The 23,366-nt window shown below is 37.1% G+C and overlaps 2 protein-coding genes across 3 annotated transcripts in view; one reads left to right on the plus strand and one right to left on the minus strand.

Annotated features, from left to right (window-relative positions):
• The window catches only part of LOC136857652 (dyslexia-associated protein KIAA0319-like protein), a 221,070-nt gene that overhangs the window by 172,250 nt on the left and 25,454 nt on the right, over positions 1 to 23,366 (minus strand). For both annotated transcript variants that reach the window (XM_067136474.2, XM_068225261.1), the window contains exon 5: positions 16,872 to 16,957. In XM_067136474.2, the coding sequence (XP_066992575.2) occupies positions 16,872 to 16,957 (86 nt within the window). The remainder of the gene's footprint in view (positions 1 to 16,871; positions 16,958 to 23,366) is intronic.
• smo (smoothened) overlaps positions 2,510 to 23,366 on the plus strand; it is a 161,277-nt gene continuing 140,420 nt past the window's right edge. Inside the window, exon 1 of the mRNA XM_067136472.2 lies at positions 2,510 to 2,644. The gene's annotated coding sequence lies outside the window, so the exon portion shown is untranslated. The remainder of the gene's footprint in view (positions 2,645 to 23,366) is intronic.

Raw genomic sequence — 23,366 nt, forward strand, 5'->3', positions numbered from 1 at the left:
TTTCAGGGCTGCCGACAGTGAGGTTCGAACCTACTATCTCCCGAATACTGGATACTGGCCGCACTTAAGCGACTGCAGCTATCGAGCTCGGTAAACTATATGTTTTGCACTAATTGTGTACATACCCTCATCATGAAATAGAACTTCGTGAATTTATAATTCCTAATGCAGACTATCCTGACTGTTTACATAACCACTCAGATGAAACCAAGGTTCATTGCTAATAAAAAGAAGTGTGGGATTGATAATCCCATCACGTTACAGATTGTAAAATCCACCTGCAAAACTTACAGCCTACATGTGGGTTAATATTACGACTTACTTTATGAATCACAGATATTTTGTACGGGTTATACTTGATCATTTTAAGGCCTATACATGCCACATTTTTAGGAGAGTCACTGGATCCAGATATCAAATATCTTGAAGCCATTTCTCAGTGAGAGCTCCTTTCAGATTTTTCCTATCTGAAACAGAGCCTATTTCTGTCCACTCTTGTCAATTTATTTCTTATACTTCTTAAACAAGAGCTTTACAAGTGCGATGGCCAAGGAGCCCCTGGATAACGACAGTAAAATTTACACAAATGTTTTCCATGCAGCTTCTTCCTTAAAAGGTACATCTCGACAAGAAATATATGCTGCTCTCTATTGTATCGCATCACTGCTATCACAATTCTGACACGTTCATATAATCTCATTCAACTAACAGATGGTGTGGTACAGCTTAGCCCTGAGACCAGCTGCCCTGTCAGTCAACTACCAGGTACCAGCCCAGCCTAGCCTGGCAAGGCATTGTCTGCCAGGCATCAGAAACCGGGCCCGGTGGAGCATGTGTGGCACTCTGTTCTGAATACCCTGTGTATCTTCCTCCCAGGTGGTTGTTGTGGGTATCCATAATGTTTATATCTACATGAGGGGTGAATTCTATTTTGATAACTAAAATTCAGCCTGAAAAAATATTAAATGCGAGGAACATGCAATACTATGCATTCATTCCCCCTTTTCTTGAGCGACTATAGATCCAGAACATGTATCAGTTGAATAAATTTAAGGAGGATAACAGCAGATAAACCACTCAACTTGAATATAAGGGGTAAGAGAAACAGAAGACGACTTAGATGATTAGGGCTAAGCTTGGTATAAAGATCCAAAGTTAAAAGGTGTAGAGGCAACAGATTTGGGTTGTTGTAAGAGGCTTGCAGATTGAATGCTAAAAGAACATGCAAGTATGTGTTTCTTCCTATCATGCAGATATGCGTGATAAATACAGTACGCAGGAATTACCTCGATACCCATTAAGATAAGATTCTGACTTACTTTGAGTATTTAGAATAAAATCAATGTATTGTTTCTTATAATAATGATAGAGAGATATCATCATCATCATCATCACCTAGACTTTATCCCAAGTTACACTAAGTTTTATGACTGGATATTTATCCTTACACCAACCCTATGTAGAGGGATGTAGTCACTATTTTGGTAGTTGGTAGTGTTATGTATTGGGTGTAAATAACACAAACACCCAGTCTCCAAACAAGAGGAAGTAACTAGCCATGTTTAAAATCCCCAGCCTGGTTGGGAAACAAACCTGGGGACCTCTGAACTAAAGGCCACTAAGCTGACCATTCAGTGAGGGAGCCAGACAAAGGTAGAGATATCTATTTTTTGTAAATCATATAAACCCTTCCGTGTTTCCCTTCAATTTAGTCAAAATATCCCAGTACCAAGATTCATTGCTAATTGATAAATATATCCTAAGAGTATTGTTTATAAAATGTTTAAAGATTTCAGTGAACTGTTTTCTAAAAACATCTTTGAAAGTTTAAGAAATTAAATCTTAGAATACTGAAACTAGCTATTTCACTAGATATTTGATTTGTATGGAGAAAAGTTGGACAAAAAGGTAGCAAATATTTGAATTCTTCACAAAAATATAAAAATACACTGTAACTATATTTAAAAAAATATAAATCAGCACCCATATATCAAGTAAAATACACTTGCAGTGGTTTAAAGGTTGATCTCCATACAGTTATGAATTTTGAAACCTATCACATAATATCTAACCTTTTTTTACTGATCATCTACTTTTCTAATTAGCAATCTAGTCCTAATGTAAACTGAACCCCTCTTTTAATACCTGGAAAAGTCATTTTAGCAATATTTCATTGACAAGAAATTAACACATCAGAATAACTCATGTAAGAAAACAAGCAAACTGAAATGTCATAACACACAGATTCTAAGAGATCAACTGTCAATTATTAGGCAATTTGTTTAACTGTGCTTCACCTAATGTTGAGCATACTGATAGTAAATTATCTCACACACCCAAACTATGTCCCACAACAATTTCAGTTTTAGGAAAATAGCAACGACAGACTTAACACCTGCCATATCTACTGTATATTAACAAGGCAGATAACCACTTTTATTGCATCAAATTATTAGCTAGAGACAAACAGGCAATAGCAATCCAGATACGTCAGTGTAAAGAAAGAACACACGAAGTAAGCAAGTGAGATAAGACCAGCAGTAAACTATGAACATTAACCTGATTAACGACCTGTGTGCACTGAAGAATATTTCACGTCACAGTGGTTCAGAGACATGAGACATCCAGAGCACAAACAATTCAGGTATCCATCAGTCAATTTTCACAGAAATATAAGCAATAAATAAAATAAACTTAATTATGGTTCTGTAATACATTCCAAAAATATGACATTACCACCAGACAATCTGTTGAACACATACTACTGCATTTCATTATTTGAGTGTTAATAAACACATTATTTGATAAAGTTTATATTACATTTTCCATACTTTTTAATTAAATAAATGAAAAGTAATGACAGAGGATACAATAATGAAGAGCTATAAAATAGTACTGTATTAATTTTTGTTTAGTTTTAGGGGCTTGAACGTAATCTGTAATGTTCTATACCAGTGAAGGGTTTTGGTAATAATTAATTGGAGTTAGGCTTGGGTATGAAGTAGTTGTGCCCTGTGCATAGGGTAATTTCTGGCATTTAACTGAGAATGAAAATACGGATAATTCTAGGATGGTCAAGAATAAGATTTAAACCCACTCCTCTTCTCAGCAGAAGAGGTAAAGTGTCATTTTTTATTTATTTTTTCCTTACCCACTCCTCTTCTTAGCATAAGAGGTAAAGTGTTATTTTTTATTTATTTTTCCCTTTTTGATTTTATAATTTTCAGAAAGCTCAGGAATATTCTGCAGTCCAATACCTTGGAGTTTGAAAAGAGGTGCAGCGAGTATGATATGAAAATAATATTTCCAAGACCAGTTGGGAAGAAACCCAAGAGAAATGAATGTCAGGTCAGGAATATAAAACTGGAACAAATGGATCATTTGAGGATATGTAATCTCCCAAGATGGTAGTATACTAAGTGAAACTCAATCAAGATGCAGCAAAGCTAATGCACTGGTCTCACAGTTGTGATCAATTTTATTCTGTAAGAAAGATGTGCATTCGCAGATCAAACTATCTGTTTTCAGACCGACTGTGCTCTACAGGGGTGAAAGCTGGTAGACTCAGGATAACTTATTCATAAGTTAGATGTAACAAACATGAAAGAAGTGAGAATGATTGCTGGTACAAACAGGTGGGAACAATGGGAGGATGGTACTTAGAACGAGGAGAAAAGCCTAAGTTAGAACTTGATGAATGAAGCCGTATGCATAAACCAGCTTCAGTGGTGGTCATGTGCAGTGAATGGAGGGGGATGGGTTACCCATGAGAATAATGGACTAGGCCATGGAGGGTAAGAAAAGTAGAGAGAGAAGAAGCTGTTGATGGTTAGAGTCTATTTTTAATGATTAAATAATGAGAGGTATGGAACTAAATGAGGCCACAGAGCTAGTCACAAGTAGAGGATTGTGGAAGCGTTCAGTTAATTCACAGAGACTGTCAGAATGAACACAAAGGCATGATAGTCTGCAATGAAGACGTATGTAGCTCAGGAAAAGTGTGAAGAGAGTAGGTTCAATAATAATCTGTGATAAAGGAGACTAACAAAATACAAGAGGACTGTAAAATGGCTTATTTTAGATCACACATGATCAAGCATCATCCCTGCAAGACAGAGAGGTTACTCAGGGGTCAGACTTTGCTTTTAAAAAGTGTTCTTTGGTATGACACTGAGTAACATTACAATTTATAAATCTCATTTTTCTTTTCAACCGTATTGGAGTTCAGAGTATCAAATTATTATAATTAAAGAACCACCTTTCCAATACACAAAATCCTTATATTTAGGATGAAACCATTTAATCACAAATTGGACATGTTTCACTGAACTTTGTGAGCATCATCAGCAATAGTTAACATAAATCATTGGTGGGTCAGGGACCTGATCCTGGTGTATATCACAAAATAATGTCTAATATACATTGATAAAAATATATAAATTTAACACTTTAAAATAATCAATAAGATTATTTATGTCTATTAAAAACAAAAAAAAATTTCATTAAAATTGTTTAAAATGTAAACGGAATGGATGGCTTAGAAGTTAAAAATAGTATGTGGTAATTAGATGTTCTTAAAAATCGTTGTCCAATATATCTACGCTCGACTGCATTAAACTGTTTGATAAATTAAGTTTTTCATATCAGAGTGAGTTCTTATTATAAACTATATTGCTGTTTTTTAAAAATAAAGATGATGAGAAAAGCTAAAATCGCACACGATGGTTGAAAAACGAAGTTCACTGGTGATAAAATGTCGTCTAGATCGGCGTAAATTAGCCTTTATGGGACTCCTTGCGTTGTAATTTCAGCCATTATTTTAAAGTGTTAAAGTGTTAAATTTATATATTTTTATCAATGTATATTAGACATTCTTTTGTGATATACACCAGGATCAGGGCCCTGACCCACCAATGATTTATGTTAACTATTGCTGATGATGCTCACAAAGTTGAGTGAAACATGTCCAATTTGTGATTAAATGGTTTCATCCTAAATATAAGGATTTTGTGTATTGGAAAGGTGGTTCTTTAATTATAATAATTTGATACTGAGTAACATGTTTTCATTTTGATTAATTCCAATTTGTGTGGAAATCTCAGCATGCAAATTTTGTTATGCTTGATTGATGCAGTTGTATCAGATATGTTAGACACCATCCCGGTAAATCCACAAGCTTCAAATCTTACTTCTGCCTCATCCTGTTTCTGCTCTATACACAGAGTCTGTATCAGATCCTATCATGAACAATGTTCTGAGAGATATTACAAGCATCTAACTTGCTTTTTGATCTACTACTACTACTACCTGCTGCTGCCTTTCTTCATTCTTTCTTGTGATATTTTCCTTCACATTAAGATTCAAGCAGAATTTCTCACTATGATTTTATCTAGTTCTTTTTAACACCATAATGATTCTCAGTATTTTTATCTCAGATATGTTTAATTTCTTGATCAATGCCTTCTTCATTGTTCAAACTATTTCATAAGGTAATTTGACACTACCAACATATAAGTAGATCAATATTCAATAAAAGTATATTTCTGGATGCTGATTCTGTCGTACAATTTTTTTCTTTAAAAATTTGGATTTAAAGAATCTATTTTGGATGTCTTGTAGGTTATATAAGAAGGGAGAATTTCATATCAGAAAACAGATCCAACTAGACCTCATGAGTAACTGAATTACCATCAATGTAAAATTTGAGAGTTCCTAGATATCCTACGACTGGTAATGAAGCAATTGCGTCCTATATTTAGGATATCATCCACTGAACTTTGCGTTAGTCTCATCCATTTCTATACTTTTTACCTTGAATTTATTAAAATCTGAGCCTAACCATCATCCCTTTGGTCTCTGTATTTTGTAACCTCATAGCCGAGGTAACATTCCTTCCACATTCGTCTCACGTGTCCCCAACACTGAAGTTTGTTTGGACACATAGCTTCATACAGTGAATTTGTTCTTTTCCTAACTTAGCCTTGATTTCTTCACTGCATGTGTCCTCTTGCCATTGATATCAGCTGTTAGTACTAGCAATCATACACACTACTTTTATGTCTGTTACTTTCTATTTATGTATAAGATATCCTGAGCCCACCCAACGTTCACTCCTATACAGTAAAGTTGGCCAGAAAACAGAGCAAAGAAAGGATAAGTTCATCTAGGAGCTCACTTCCATCTTAAAGAATACTGTTGGTCACAACTATAAGCTCACTGCAACAGCTTTCAAACATATTAATTCAATTTCACTTACTATATTACCAACCTGGGAGAATGCACATCCTAAGTTCTTGTAACAATCTACCTGATCTGGTTTCATGTGCCCAACCTGACATTTAATGTTTTGTCTCTGAGGCCCCCTGAACATATCGTATGCATGTCCAAGGACCCCTTAGCCACAGAACAAAAAACAATTCTGTGATGATACCATGTTTGATTTTATTCATATAATTTAGGAATAATATTTACTTTCTTTGAAAGTTTAATTTAACTTCATTTACATAGAGATACTTTATGCATCCACAGAAATTATAAAACAGTGTGGCACTTGGCTAATAATTACAACAGCCTGGATCTGGAAACTTTTTGAAAAAATTAACTTTTGATTGTTGGATCAATGGTTGGATGGTGCTGTTTTCCAAAGACCAAGAGTTTTACTAGTGTAGTCACTCGAACCGAAGATCAGTCTCTACATTAGCTCTGTTTCTGCACTTTGTTTTCATTTGTTTGAGAGCAGAAAAGGTACACTCACATGGACATGTTGTCATGAAAGGCATTAAATGCAGTATTTCCTTTCTAGAAATTGTAGGGTATAGGGAACGTCACAACTACAAAAGTTGATCAAAAACGTGGAGTTATGATACATTCATAGAGCTTCTGGAACTAAATATACTACTCCACCTGATTCTCCACCCATATCATACTCCAATTTATTTTTCACTTATTCTCTGCCAAGATACTTCGGCTAGTTGATCTTCAAGGGAGGGCAGTTCACGTTCAGTTTCAAAGAAGGGATTTCTGATCCACGAGAGTTTCTCAACCATGGAAAATATACTACGAGTGTGGATTCTAGCAATTTCAAGTATTTCACAATTACATTACTTACACTGCCTTGTAGTATTTCTTCTTTTTCCACTGCTAACTTGTAATATCTATCAGCCAAGTTAAGAGTTACATATACTGTATGTAAGTTATAAGACAGTGAGGACATAGTTACTAAATTTAGTATAATGGTCTATGAATTGTGTGTGTACAATAACATTTCACTCTAAATATTTACAAACATTATTATGGTGGACACCTTAGGTTATTGTCATGGCCCCCAAGAGGTCCAAGGACCACTGTTTGGTAATGGTTGCTCTAAGGTTTCTTTCCAAGTAACATCAAATTAGTTTTAGAAAAGTTAATTATTATAATATCATACTTACTGCATTTCTTTTCAAGCACCAGGTTTTTAAATTACAAGTTTTAAGCAAAGTCTGCCATTAAGATAAAGTCATCAGCATAAGCCAAACAGCTTAACATTTCCACCCAACTGAATTCCTCTCTACTATTTTATATATTGCAGTAAATGATCCAAGTATACAATGAACCACAAAGGTGAAAGATTAAAACCTTGTCTAATCCCTGTATTGTTTTCAACCAAGAACTCGTTATGTCATCAATTCTCACTGCAGCCGGACTGTCAGCATAAATCCTTTTGACTGCCAGTAATAATCTACTGTACTAAGGCTCTCATAATCCTTCAGTATGCCCAACACCCCTTTCCTTGATACTCTGTCATACGCCTTCTCTAGATCTACAAAACATAAGCGAACTGTATATTCCATTTGTACTAAAAATCAATACTAAAATCAGATCCAGACAGGTCCTCTATGGTCTGAAAACACACTGGTTTTCCTTTAACCTACTTTCCATCTTGACTGCACCCTCTTTTCCAAAATGCCTATAAATGTCTCACCAGTCTTTCTGTTCCCTATTTTTCTAATCACACAGGCTACGGAAGTTCTGCACAGCTATATGGTGTACAGTAACCTAAAGCTCTTCAATCACTTGTACAGATTTTTTAAATCACTGCTAATATCCTTGTACAAATTCTTGATACTCATTATCATGCAATAATTTTCTTCCATGTCTTCAAGAACCCCCAAACTTTCTCTTTATTTTCATCATATTCGTTCAATATCAGAAAGGCTTGGTTGTGCTCGCCATATTTTTCCTTTACTGCTTATCAATTAAATAAACCATGGATATTCCCCTCTTAAAATGATAATTGTTCTTCAGACTTCTGGTTTAATATCAGATTTGACTTTATGTTCAATGATTCTCTCATCAATTTTGTTAATTTGTGATGTTAAAGTGATAGCCCAGTAATCTGAGCAATCTTTCTTATAAACTGGAATAATGATAACTTTTTAAAAACTACAGGTAAATTTAAAATTGTAACCCAGCATCTCCCATGGCTAAGAACACTTCTCCATTTATCTTATCAGCTTCAGCAGACTTTTCCAGTTTTCCTCAGATCTACAAATAAAAAGCAAGTTCACCTACCAGGTAAATGCATAGCAGCAAGTGACATTATACACTGATGAGCAACTGAATTAGAGATGCCTGGTAAGTAGCTTGTAGCGCCCCCTTTTGCCTTGATGATGGCAGTGGTCGATGTGGCATGGACTCCACAGGATATCGAAGGGATTGGCGAACCATACTAATGCATGACCGCCGCACAGCCTGCCGTAATGCATGGAGATTGACTGGAGTAGGGTCCAGGGTACGCAGATCCATCTTGATAGCATCTCAAATGTGCTCAATAGGATTGAGGTTGGGTGACCTTTGGGACTGGGCAAGCATCCTCATGTCTGTCGAGTGTTCATTAAACCAACTGGCCACAATTCAGGAGCAATGGAGTCTAGCTATTGTCTAGTTATAGAAAAAGGTTTCCTGCTGGAGACAAACAAATGGGTGGACAGGATCTGACAGCAGATTCCTGTAACGTTCACCAGTGAGGGACATTGGAAGATATACCAGGGATTCCTATTCACGAAACATGTTAAGTCTTTCAAAGTTAACAATTTCATGATTGTACCATACTGAACTGAAAATTTCAATAGAATAAGGTATATTTAAGAATCCACCTTCCCAATACAATACAGTTTTGCTGTGCAAATTATATCACAACATGCTTATTATGGTACTGGTTTCGACACTATTTTGTGTCATCATCAGCCGATCAATTAAAGAGAGCAAGTAAACAAAAACAGAAGGCAATATGCACACACGACACAAAAATAACAAGTGTTGCACTTAAAAATAAGATAGTCCTAGGTAAGAGTCCACATTAAAATGAAAAACATTCTTCATAATGTAAGAAATTTTTCTTTCTTCGTAATGTAATGTATTTGAGCAAGAAATATTAGTCTTTTTTAATATTGATGTAAAGAGGAAACCCAGTTATTAATGCTAAGGCTTAACTAAGCAAATGTTAAAACATTGAGTTGACACATTAAAATATTTATAGTTGCTGTCTTGTTATGACAGAATGAAAGCAGAACACTGATATAAGAGTTAATATGAGGTGAAGCTATTGAATGCAGTTGACATATTTCTTCACAATGTAAGAAATTTTTCTTCATAATGTAATGTAGTTGAGTAAGAAATATTAGTCTTTGCAATTTTGGTGTAAAGAGGAAAGCCAGATATTAATGCTGAGGCTTAAATAAGTATATGTTAAAACATTGAGTTGACACATTAAAATCTTTCTATTCGTTGTCTTGTTATGACAGAATAAAAGTAGAACACTGATGTGCGAGTTAACATGAGGTGCAGCTTTGAATGCAATTGATATTCAACAGCGGCTATAAAATTGTGTATCCCAGTACGTCGCGAAGTGGCAAGCTATACAGGTGAAGGTCCTTCGTGTTTAAGACCAAAGGTTCTCAGTTCGATGCGGAGCGGAAACCTAATGAAAAAACAAGGCCTAATTAAGCATAAGAAAGATGTGAGAAGGCAAGAAAATGAAAAAGAAAAACAAACAGATAGTATGAGACTGGCATTGCTCAGCGTGTCGTGAAGCCTGGTGTATGGAGAGGAACTGAGCTTGAAATCATGTACAGAAGCAGAAACGGACAGAGGCGGAGTTAGGAAATAGGGAAGGAGGGACAGGGCGCGGGGAAGAGGGGGAGGTATTTAAGACGGGGCAGGAGGGTGATGTGGTAGGGGCAAATAACGCGTGAAGGTGTTGTGTATGGCGCGGAAAATCGAGCCCTGGTTTGAAAACTTTGTATTTTTTTAAACCATGATGAGAAAATCAAAAAGGATGTTAGGTTTCTCTGATATTTAAAGATAAAAATTTCATTGTTCCGTATTGAAATTATTGATGTTAAAAATTAAATAACTGGAAAGGAGGTTCAACCTATTCAATACTCAAAAGAAAGAAACGTAGCAATCACATTTCTATTTAAATGGGACCGGTTTCGACCTTAGTCTAGGTCATCATCAGCCATAAAAAAACATGTAAAATGTTTATGAATGTTGGAGGTCATTTTCACTCTCTGTTAGGCACAAAGACACGACACCACATTCTGTCCTGCACAAAGTCACAACACTACCAATCAACATGCGAAGATCAAAAAGGCTTGAATTCGTAGACGAACAGATCTGTAGTAGAAAGCCGCCAGCTCCCGGTGACCAGCGCGGCACACTCAAGGTCACGCGCTGCGGCCAAACACCAAAGTAGAGTGGAGAACGTTTCGAAGGTCCAGAACCTGCCGTTTAAATTTAAGGGTTATAAATTTCATGTTGTAGGTCCGTATTGAACTGAGAATAACATACGAGTAACAACACAGTAAAGGTTTCCACCTATTCAATACAAATATATTCACAATATTTTAAAATTACATAGAACTAGTTTCGACCCATCTAGGGGTCATCATCAGCTACATCAAAGCAAAGATCACTCTTGACGAAATCCTAAGAACATGTTAATTATAACAGTAAGATTATTATGGAATAACAAGTGAATGTGGTAAATGAAAAGAGATGTTAGTATGGGACAGGTGAGTAATAGCTAATAAATATACAAGGAATATACATAAGAGGTTTGGAACAAAGTATAAAAGGGGGCTTAGTGTTGTAAAAATTATATAATCATGGAAAATAGTAAGTCCTTATAATGAAGAATGCAATGTGAAATGACACATATGAAATTATACATGGCTAAGGAAGAAGTGGTTTAGGAGGGGAAGAGGGCTTAAGGTGGGGCTGAAGGGTGCAGGAGAAAGGGTAATTGTCTCGGAAAAGTACCTTTGATTAAATTTAGGATTGAGTTTTGGTTGGCGTTAAAATAGCCTTCAAAACCAACTATAAGAACATGAACGTTTTACACAATACTTCACACATCAACAGGACCAGCAGTTTTTTAAAATCAGGAGTTTATAAGATCAAATGTAACACCTGTGAAAAAACCTACATCGGGCATACCGGTAGAAACTTCAATATCAGATACCACGAGCACACTAACGCAATAAAATACAACAAGTTTTCAGCCATTGGCCAACACATGCAAGATTATAACCATAATTTCACCAATATCGAACAAGACATGGACATCCTCGTATTAGCAAACAAGGGCCCTTTACTCGACATAATGGAAAATTACTACATACACCTAGACCAATACTTTAACGCCAGTCACAATCTCAATGAAATCTCAGAGAAACCCAACATACTCTTCGATCTATTTATCACTTTCCTCAGAAACAATAATGTGTCGAGGAGAGGCCTTTGCTTATTGTCTCGAGGATTTCTATGTCTTGATCTATATTAGTGAAGTTATGTTTTGAGTCATGGATATATTGTCCCACCGCCAAGAATCTATTATATTTTATTGCGTTGACATGTTCTAAGTACCTAATTTTGAAGCTACGTCCGGTCTGTCCTACATAAGAAGAATTGCAGTTGTTGCATTTGAATCTGTAAACACCTGATCTTGAAAAAATGTTAGTTTTATTCACTGAGGTGGAGTTATGTATAAATTCTACATTCCTGTTGTTAGTTCTAAATTAAATTTTTGTGTTATGTTTCTTAAAAATATTAGTGATTTTATAAGCATCCTTATTGAAAGTGAAAGTGGAAAAAGTAGGACTGGATTTTTCTTTTAATAATGTTGTCTTAAGATGATGTTTAAATTTATTGATTATACGTACTATGAAAGAGTTGCCGTAGCCATTGAACCTCGCAATGGCGCAAATAATATTTAATTCTTTGTTTAAGTCTTTTTTGGACATAAGTATTTTAAAAGCACGGTAAACTAGACTATTGTAAGCACATTTGTGCTTGTGGGGTACCACTATTAGTTAACAAATTTATGTAAATCATCCAAGACGATTTTGTATTGATTAGGTGGTCTAATAAATAACTTAATGTTATTATTTCAATGTAAGGAATCTTGTCGAATAGTGGCTACTGTTTATGTAGGTTTGCTATATACCTTATTGGATAATGAGGATGTGAGTGTTTTTATCGTTAGATCTAAAAAATTAATTGATTTATTGGTTTCAGAATCAAGGGTAAATTTAATATGGGGGTCAATATTATTGACATTCATAGCCCAAAAATGTATATTTGCAAAACTATTATTATTGTCGATTTTTGTGTGTTCTAAAATGTCCGAATAGATTTCCGCGAAGATTCCCAAGGCCGGTGAACCCATTGCCAAACCATCCTATTGATATATGATATTGTCGAAGGTGAAATAATTATTAATGACAACCAATTTTAAGATAGTCATAAAGTCCTGATCTCTAGCTTACTTAGGTGGATGTGTTTAAGTTAGTTTTTGGTCTGTATACTGGGATACATGTTTTCAATGTCAAATGAGTGGAGGGAATGGTTAGGTTGGATTTCGAAGTTTTTTAATATCTCTATTAATTCTGTGGTGTTCTTAATGGATTTGTTGAACAAAAATTGATAATTTTTCATTGGAAAGTTCAGAATAAATTGGGATAGTTTGTACAGAGGGCTAGATCTGTAATTAAGAATTGGGCGAATGGGGACACTGGCCTTGTGAATCTTGGGGAGAGCTTTTGCAGTGGGCAGACCCGGGTCCATGTTCGATAATTTTGCTTTTTCCTGATCGGTAAAAAGAATGGAATTGTTCTTTAAAGTTTATTTTAGTAAACGTGGAATCTGTGGAATCTGTTGGGTGGGATCTTTTCTGACTGTTGAAAATTATTTTGAAAAGTCTTTTGTTTTTGCAACATACACAGTTTTAATACCAATATAGTTGGTCTGTTGTTGGACATCATAAATTTACCAGCTAACTCATTCCTGGTTGCCAGCGTTTTGCCCCAGTGTGCTAAGTTGGGCTCATCAGTTGGTAAATAGCACACCTACCAAGACGCATGGCTAGTGCATACCGTGGAGGCCACTGCGTAGGCTACTTAGAGCCACAGGCAGTGCCAATGCACTATAAGAGACTTTGTCTCATTTTCAAAAATGAATGCCTGCCTGGCCATCCGATGATAAAGATGTTGATTCCCATACGGAACTTAAAATATTTGTTCCGAATAAGTAAATTTATAATACCAATTTTAGTTTGACTGTTATTGGACATCGTAAATTTACCAACTCATTCCTGGTGGCCAGCATTTTGCCACAGTATGCTAAGTTGGGCTCATCAGTTGGTAACAAGCAAACCTACCAAGACGCATCGCTAGTGCATACCATGGAGGCCACAGACAGCGCCAATGCACTATGTGAGACTTTGTCTCATTTTCAAAAATTAATGCCTGCCTGAACAAAGACTAATATTTCTTACTCAACTACGTTACATTACGAAGAAAAATTTCTTACATTGTGAAGAAAAATGTCAACTGCATTCAATAGCTTCACCTCATATTAACTCTCAAATCAGTGTTGTACTTTCATTCTATCATAACAAGATAACAGCTATAAATATTATAATGTGCCAACTCAATGTTTTAACATTCACATAGTTAAGCCTTAGCATGAATAACTGGGTTTCCTCTTTACATCAATATTTAAAATGACTAATATTTCTTACTCAAATACATTACATTATGAAGAAAGAAAAATTTCCTACATTATGAAGAATAATGTTTTAAATTTTAATGTGGACTATCTTATTTTTAAGTGTAACACTTGTTGTTTTTGTGTCATGCCTTGTGTTTTTGTTTACTAGCTCTCTTTAATTGATTGGCTGATGATGACACAAAATAGTGTCGAAACCGGTACCATAATAAGCATGCTGTGATATAATTTGCACAGCATAACTGTATTGTATTGAGAAGGTGGACCCTTAAATATACCTCATTCTATTGTAACGTGAACAGTCCTCATACGATGAGGATACCACTCGTACCCAGTCATTGCCATGGTACCAACTGATACCTTGACTCATCTTTCGACATGACCTTTTACCATAGTTTAAAAAGTGTCGCCGGTGGTGAGTTCATAGTCAGTGGAATCATTTAATTCTTGACTTGTCATGAAACCGTCATTGAAAGAAACCATGGAAGTGACATTTTTTAAGAATTCAATTGAAGATTTTTTTTTTGTTGCTGTAAATTTATGTAAATTTCTGTGTTTTATTTTTTATGAAATATGTGGATTTAATGAATTTTCAGGACTTAGAGGAAATACTGTGAACTATTGATATTTAATAATCATTATGAGTGTTGGACGACATTGTAATATGTTTGTTGTAACCCATTTTTTGTATCACCCTGTAGTTGCCATGTGGAGGCTTCGATCACGAAATCGCTGAGTTTCGCAATCGAAAACTCTAGAATATATTTCCCACATTACCATATATGGTGCTGTAATGCTATTGGTGAAAATAACGATAAATTGTATTGTGAAACTTCGGGTCGAATCATAGGTAGCTTCTCTGATTGGTTGTTTGAGTGTTTCTCAATTTCTGGCCTTTTGGCTCCTTAGCAGGAGTAAGGCTCTGTTCAGCGTCTTTGGTTTTTGTACGTCTTAACGATCGGACGCACCTTGTAAGGTGGTCCGCTCAGCGGCTCCAGCCATCACAGGGTAAGCATGTTTTCTTTTCTCAAGAGTTAAATTAATATGTAAATTTATTTGTTCGGAGTTTACCTTAGACCCGGGTTTTCACTGTTTTGGTTTTGTAATGCCTTAGTTCGTCAGCTAGGCATATCCTTTGTTTTGGAGGCAATTCCTTTTATTAACCTTTTGTGTAAATGTAAATTTTAATTTTTCCTTTCGGGTTGCCTCCAGTAATTCCGCGTCAGTTTAGTGTACACCTGTTGAGCTATGCGTCCCTCACTGAAGTGTTTTAGGAGAGGACTGCACCTCTAAAGGCCTCTGCGCTAAATTTAAATTTCCATTGTTTTCTTTCCTTGTAAACACTTTTGTATTTGTCTTGTAAGATGGTTGTAATTATGTCATATTCCCTGTTAAATTTTCCTAGTAAATTTCACCGTCGAAGTTATGCTTACCTATTTAAATGTAATGGTAATGTTGTGTAGATATTTACTTTTCTGAAGAACCACCGATAGGAACCTCGTGGTTCGATTTAACCTTTCTCTTAATTGACAATGTTATCCTTTTAATTGGTGTTATATATCTTGTTAAAATTCTTTATTGTGAGTAAATAAGAGTGAAGGGTTAATGCTCTCACGTTTCTTTGCCTACAACATCACGTAAGATCTCATCCTCTGTAGGGTTTCCCAGCCTGCTTCCCATTCATCCTTTCTCTAGTTGTCATGTTTGTAACCCTGCACAGCCATGTGTTGTTGAAATTTAATATGTTTTTCCGGGTGTATCATCAGTTGACGTTATTCTTTCAGGTTTGTTATTTTTGAATTATTACATCATTACTTGTTTTATATGTACCTTGTATTATGTGCTCTCTTCTGTAAAAGGGGGGGTAACAAAAAGTCCAAAGGCAGTGTTTCTTTGCCCATGTCAGTCTTTGTGCCTTCTGATGAGGCATAACTGTACCCCACTGTAAGAAGATGGTTCTGCTCACACTTCATTGTTGCCCAGCATTGAAATAACTAGTGATCTGCTGCATTCTAGGCCTGTCTATTGCCTCTTACCATCCGAGCTAGCTAATGGCGACCTTCATCGTCAACACACTGTACACCACACGTGGTGGTGGTGGTGGTGGTGGTGGTGGTGGTGGTGGTGGTGGTGGTGGTGGTGGTGGTGGTGGCGGTGGCGGTGGCGGTGGCGGTGGCGGTGGCGGTGGCGGTGGCGGTGGCGGTGGCGGTGGCGGTGGCGGTGGCGGTGGCGGTGGTGGTGGTGGTGGTTTTCTCTGAATCCACATACTCATGGAATAGACTTTCCATGGTGGCCCATGGCCTGTGCGACTTCGGGGATGGAAATACCACTATATCTGGCACCGATAATTTGGGTGCAATCAACTGCACACAGATCTTGTGCCTTGCCCATCCTGTAGTAAACTGTTACTCACACGACCAACATGAGGTCTGACGACATCACAGTCACATGCTACGCCATACCATTGCACTTACCAGGCCGACCACAATGACAATTTGCCAAAACAGCAACTATCTGTAAATGAATTGCTCATCGATGTATAAATAACACTGGTGGTCTGGATGTTTCCTGTAAATCAAAGTGTGGAACCACTATATTTAACTATATTTAACATTTCCATGGTGCATTGTAAAAAATACGGTATTTATAAACACTGTTGACCTGAAAAATTTCAATAAAAGTGAAGAGTAAAATTAAAAAGTCAACAATACAACAGAAATACAATCTAGGAAGTAAGAAAACACCTATTTGACATAGGTTTCACATTTATAAAAGAGCTATTTAATGAGTAAAATGTAAGAACCCTGTGTTATCCTGACCTTTGTTGGAGACACTGGTGGTACTGTAGGGAGCTGTACATCATTTCTGAGAATTGTACCATTGGTTCTGCCAGCATTGCTCTTGCCTGTTAACAAGATGAGGCTTTCTTTAACAATCATACTAAAATGAAAATAAATTGTGAATACCCAGCACAACCTATTCATCGCAAAATAGTAGGAATGAGTTGAAGCAAGCTTGAAATTTTAGACAACTCTTAATCAATTGATCATTGTCACAGGACCGAGAATTTTACATTGTATCCAAACCACAGATATGTGAATTTGGATCTCATAAATCTCACAGGTACTGATCAGTATTCAAATCATAGTTACCTTACCAAGAAAGTTTCTGAGGTATCATGCTCTCCTAAGATAAATTTAACGGGATAAATAACTGAAGAGCACTTAAAATAATAGAAACTTTCAAAGTGCTATGACTTACACAAAGGTATTTTAAGATATTTTTGCTGTGTATTTTGCGTCGCACCTACTTAGACAGGTCTTATGACAGCACTAGGAGAGAACAGGGCTAGGCCTGGGAAGGAAGTGATTATGGTCTTAACTGAAGGACAGCCCTAGCATTTGTATGCTGTGAAAATGGGAAACCATGTAAAAACATCTTCAAGGCTGCCGACAATGCGGTTCAAACCATCTCTCGAAAGCAAGCTCACAGCTTCGCGACCTGAACCATGTAGCCAATATATTTATTCTTGATAAGGCTCTTTATAAACTAATAATCATCAGTATTTCAATTTATAAAAAGGTAAGGCTAATGCACAGGTAGCCAACAAGAAAAGGAAATACAAAATAAAAAAGAGTGTGGAAGATAAAATAACACTAAGATAGTGAGCTCTTGGATGGGAATGAAATATATTAAAGAATATAGATGACAGACTTATGTTATTCCAGTCATCATAAAATGACAAAGACATATTTAAAAACAGTGCTGATGATTCACAATTCAAAAAAAGAATAAAAACACAGTCTATAACAACACAAATTACTTTGTGTTTAAACTGGTTTTTGGAATTAAATTCCATCATCAGTAACCTATATTTACATTCAATGTTTCTAAAACCTAAAATATCGAACAAACTACATAAAATGTATTGTTGATTGAAATCTAAGGTGAGCAGGTCTGTTCTTTTCCTGTAAGGAAAGAAAGAACATTCCCAGTTACAAATTTACAAATTTTTATAAATGAACATTATTCTCTTTAAAATAAGGGCACCATACCTGAGAATGACACGTCAGTATGAGTCAGCTGTTGCTATAGTATGGTGTGAAGCGTCGGCTTAGTGTCACATAATACCAATATAAATGGTCCGTTATTGGACATTATAAATTTTCCAGCCAACTCATTCTTGTTGCCAGCGTTTCGCCCCCATGTGCTAGGCTGGGCTCATCATTTGGTACCTAGCACACCTACCAAAACGCTGGATACTGCATACCATGGAGGCCACTGCGTAGGCTAATTGTAGCTACCGGCAGTGCCAACGCACTATGAGAGACTTTGTCTCATTATCAAAATTTTGATTTTGGAAAAAAACACTTGGTGGGGGGGGGGGGTGTAAAACTGACTGAAAAGGAGGGGTTGAATTTTTTTATTGGGATACTGGTATCACCAAAACGGAAGATATTACAGATGTGAAAATTGGTAGGGTATTTGAAATCTCCATTAAAATTAAAGAAACACTTTACTTTTCTTTTTAGAAAATTCACTTAAGGCAGGACTGAAAAAGTGGCTAAATTCTTATGAGGCTACTTATATCTCAAAAACTAAATCTTTTTTTAAAAATAGAAACACATAATTTTTAATTTTTGGAAAGAAAAGAATTGAACACAGAGTTGAATTATTTTTATGAAGATACTCGTATATCAAATACTGAAGAAAATTGGTATTTGGAATCTCTTTTAAAAATAAAGAGACATGTATTTTCTTTTGATTTCAAAAATCCACTTAATGGGGAGGGTGAAAGAATTGAATATTTAGTTGAATTAGTTGAATACAACCCTAAGGAAGTTTGACTGGAGGAGGGAGGTGGGGGGTAGCTGACGACAACAATATTCATTTCTCTCAAACCGTTTGACATACAAGCTTGAAATTTCACATGATGGTTGTCCTACATGTCTCAGATTTTAAATAACAAGTGGACTTAAAATAATACACCCCTAAGGTATTTTGACCAGGATGGTAAGGCCTGAAAATATAAATATTAATCTCCCTGAAACTGTTTGACTTATGGGGTTGAAATTCCACATGATGGTTACTCCTATTTGTAATAGATTTTAAATAAAAAGTGGTCTTAAAACAATACACCTCAAAGGGGTTTTGTCAGGGAGTGGGTGTAAGGCCCGATCAGAAAAATATCCATTCCTCTGAGATCGCTTGATATACGACGTTGAATTTTCACATGGTGATTACTCCTTAATGTCTTAGATTTTAAATAAGAAGTGGTCTTCAAACAATTCACTCCTAAGTGGTTCTGACTGGGGGGTGAATGTCTGATAACAAACATATTTATTTCTCTGGAACCGTTTGACATACGAGGCTGAAATTTCACACGATTGTTGCTGCTATATATCTTAGATTTTAAATAGAAGTGGTCTTGATAAAATATATTCCTTAGGGGTTTTGACACCTGATGATAAAATACTAATTTCTCTGAAACCATTTGACGTACGAGGTTTGAACTTTACATGATGATTGCTCTCCTGTATGCCTTACATTTTAATTAAGAAGTTATCTTAACACATTCACTCCCATAGACACCTTAAGGCGTTTAAAAGCTGCCTATGTGCGGCACTGTATCCGAGTTAAGGCGTTTAAGGCCGCGCGATGTAAACGTTGTTTGAATTTAGCGCAAAATTCGCATGAAGTCGTAGTTCATGGTGAAAACCATACATGGCATATAAATGACCGGTCCCTCGCCCTGACTACCTGACCAGAGGGTACAATCCAATGCTTTCCTTCTTTTTTTCTTTGAGTAAACACAGACCCAAGCCAGTCGTGATATTCTTGTGAGGATTTATATTGAAGTGAGTTTTTGTGTCGCGACAAGATGACGAGTTACAAAGACAGTATTCGAAGTGAGGAAATTGAAGACACACTACTGAACGATGATTCCGGTGCTGAACTCATCCCTGATTTCAGTGATAGCGATAGCAATTCCGATGATGACATACCAGGCTATGGGCAAAGCGAAATTCAGCACATTTAAATAACCGATACGCATCCGTCTTATCGCCCACCTCCAGTCAATTTCACTGGCCAGGTAGGATTAAATGTTGAGATCGAAGATAGCATGAAATGATGTCTTTCGTCATTTATTTGTAAATGACGACTTCCTTGAATATATATGCGATCAGACAAATCTTTACACGGAACAAGTTATTGGTGCAGCGCCACGTCCTTTCACTAAACATTCTATATTTCAGACGTGGAAACCGGTCAACGTAAATGAGATGAAAAGTTTTTAGGACTAATGTTTGTAATGGGAATAATTCAAAAACCAGATTTGAAAATGTACTGGACAGAGGACACTATTTTCGGGTCGCCGATTTTTTCGAAAACAATGGCACGAACCCGGTTCGAAAACATTTTGTCGTTCTTGCATTTTAATGACAGAGGTCATTATGAGGGGAAGCACTACTAGTTATCATCCTAATGGTATGTTAAAAATTTCAATATTGTACTTACGATAGTTTTCTTACAGTAACATTTCATATAACATAGTGCGCAATAGAGCTGAGGGGATATAAAAAGGCTGGGCTGGAGGTTTAAAGCACCCACTGAGGAGCCGGTAGTGAACGTGTTAAAAGAACACACCATTAATGGGTTTTAAAATGGAGAAGGGTCCTGAAGGAAGAAAATCTTTGTCTCAGGGAGTAGGGAATGAGAACACCACCAGTCCTGAAGTTGCAGCATGTCAGGGGCAGAGGCCAAAAGAGGGCAGCCCCCTCACTGCCCTATAGGCACTGTGGGCCCATATCTCACATGCCCGAAATAATTCCCATGAAAAGTCAAAACGAGAGATACACCGGACTGCTGAACCCGATGGCAACATGGCGAGGAAAAAGGATTATGAGATTTGGAACATGGAATATAAGAGGATTAGCTGGAAAGGAGAATGAATTAGTGGCAGAATTCGAGAGAACAAGACTTGTAGTGCTGGCACTGACAGAGACAAAAAAGAAAGGTCAAGGGGTAGATACAATGGTGAACGATCATGTGCTCATTTATAGTGGAGTTAGCATCAGATTAAGGGCCAAATCAGGAGTAGCACTACTGATCCACAAGAACTTCAGAAACAAGATTCAGGATTGGAAATTCCACACGGATAGAATTCTAACGGTCAGCATACGATTAGATCCAGAGATGGAGCTGATGACATTTATTGTGGTTTACGGAGTGAACGACGATGTAAGAAAGGAGGAGAAGGATAGGTTCCACGAAGAGCTACAGAATGTGGTGGATGACACTCGAGGGGAAATCATTGTATTAGGAGATCTCAACGGCAGAGTCGGAAACCAGCCAGAGGGAAGTGGCGGAGCTGTTGGCCGGCATGGTGAGCCTGTGGTTAACAACAATGGTGAGAGGATTGTTGATTTCTGCGTTGCCAATAATCTCGTCGCAGTGAACACCATGTTCCCGCATAAGATGATACATATGTACACGAGGGAGGAACCCAGCCGAGATGAGCGCTCCATCATAGATTATGTGCTAGTGAAGAGAGATCACCTCCAGAAGGTGACAGACTGTCGAGTATACCATGGCTATGAAATAGGAAGTGACCATTTTCTCTTGATAACAATAATGGAAACAACAGCAAAGGTACAGAGGAAACAACCTAAGAACAAGAAGCAAGAAAAGATTAAGGTGTATAAGTTAAGAGAGAACAGGGAGGTACAGGAGCAGTTCACACAGGAAGTGGAGGAGGAGTGTCAGAGGATAGAGGAGAGGATCGAGGAAATAGACCTGGAGGGAAAGTGGAACATGTTCAAGAAGATACTATTAGAAGTGGCAAGTAAAGTATGTGGAACAACAAAGGTGGGGGAGTACAAGAAAAGAACAAGCTGGTGGAATGATGATATCAAGGAAGAAGTAAGAAAGAAAAAGGAAATGTGGAAGAAATACTTAAGAAGCAAGGATGCTGAGGACCATGAGATGTATAAGGAACAAAGTAGAAAGGTTAAAGACCCAGTAATAATAATAATAATCGTATGGCCTCAGCTACCGTGTGCAGACATTTCAATTTGACGCCATCTGGCTGTCTGCTCGTCAATTTCGACGTTCCGTTTTACTCTAGGCCCCCACTAGATGGCAGATCGAGTAAACCGAAACTCTCTTGGGCGTCTACGGCTGAGATTTAATTAATTTTGTCGGGTAAACACCAAATGTGTCACCAGAGATCTTTTACATGCCGACATCGCACGACATGGAGTGTCGAATGGACTTTTTTCCGCCCTTCAAAAATCCGACTACCTCTGCCGGGTTTGAACCCGCTATCTTGGGATCCGGAGGCCGACACTCTACCGCTGATCCACAGAGGCAGCTAAAGACCCAGTGAAAACAGCGAAAAGACAGTCTTGGGAAGAATTCGGACAAAGAATGGAGAAAAATTATAAAGAGAACCAGAAGCTGTTCTATAGAGCACTGAAAAACATGAGAAAGGAGAAACAGTGCTCTCTAAAGTTTATAAAAGATAAGGAAGGGAAAATCTTAACAGAAGAGAAAGAAATAATGGAGAGATGGAAAGAATATTTTAATGATTTACTGAATGGAAATGGGAATGAAGACAGCCCATGGTCAAGTGAGGAAAGAGAGGAGACAGGGGGAGGAGAACAAGAAGAAGGAGAGGACTTAAGGATAAATGAAATACAGTTGGCTATTAAACAACTCAAGAATGGGAAGGCCCAAGGACATGATGGAATCGCCCCAGAAATGATTAAGAACTTGGGAAAGAAAGCAGAAAACTTTCTATTCAAGATTATGGTGGAGGCCTGGAGAACAAAAAAGGTACCTAGAGATTGGGAAGTAGCAGTCATCGTCCCCATCTTTAAGAAAGGAGACAATCGAGAGTGCAGTAATCACCGTGGCATATCCTTGTTATCAGTGCCTGGGAAGGTCTTCTCAAAGATCCTGGAGACTAGATTAAGAAAGGAGGTAGAGGCTAAACTTGAAGAAGCCCAGTGTGGCTTCCGCCCAAATAGAAGCACGCAAGATCTCATATTTACTGTTAGGATGGCCAGTGCAAAGTTACTGGAAAAGAACAAGACCCTTCATGCTGCCTTTATTGACCTGAAACAGGCATTTGACAGAGTCCCGAGGTCCAAACTCTGGAAAGTCCTAAAGGAGTATGGAGTTAGCAAGTCACTTTGCAGTTCAATCACGAGTCTGTATAAGAACTGTCGGAATTACGTGCGGACAGGAAATGTGAGGTCAGCAGAGTTCACTACGAGACAAGGAGTCTGGCAGGGCTGCAGTCTTAGCCC

The sequence above is a fragment of the Anabrus simplex genome, chromosome 1, assembly GCF_040414725.1.
Source record: "Anabrus simplex isolate iqAnaSimp1 chromosome 1, ASM4041472v1, whole genome shotgun sequence".
NCBI classification, from domain to species: domain Eukaryota; kingdom Metazoa; phylum Arthropoda; class Insecta; order Orthoptera; family Tettigoniidae; genus Anabrus; species Anabrus simplex.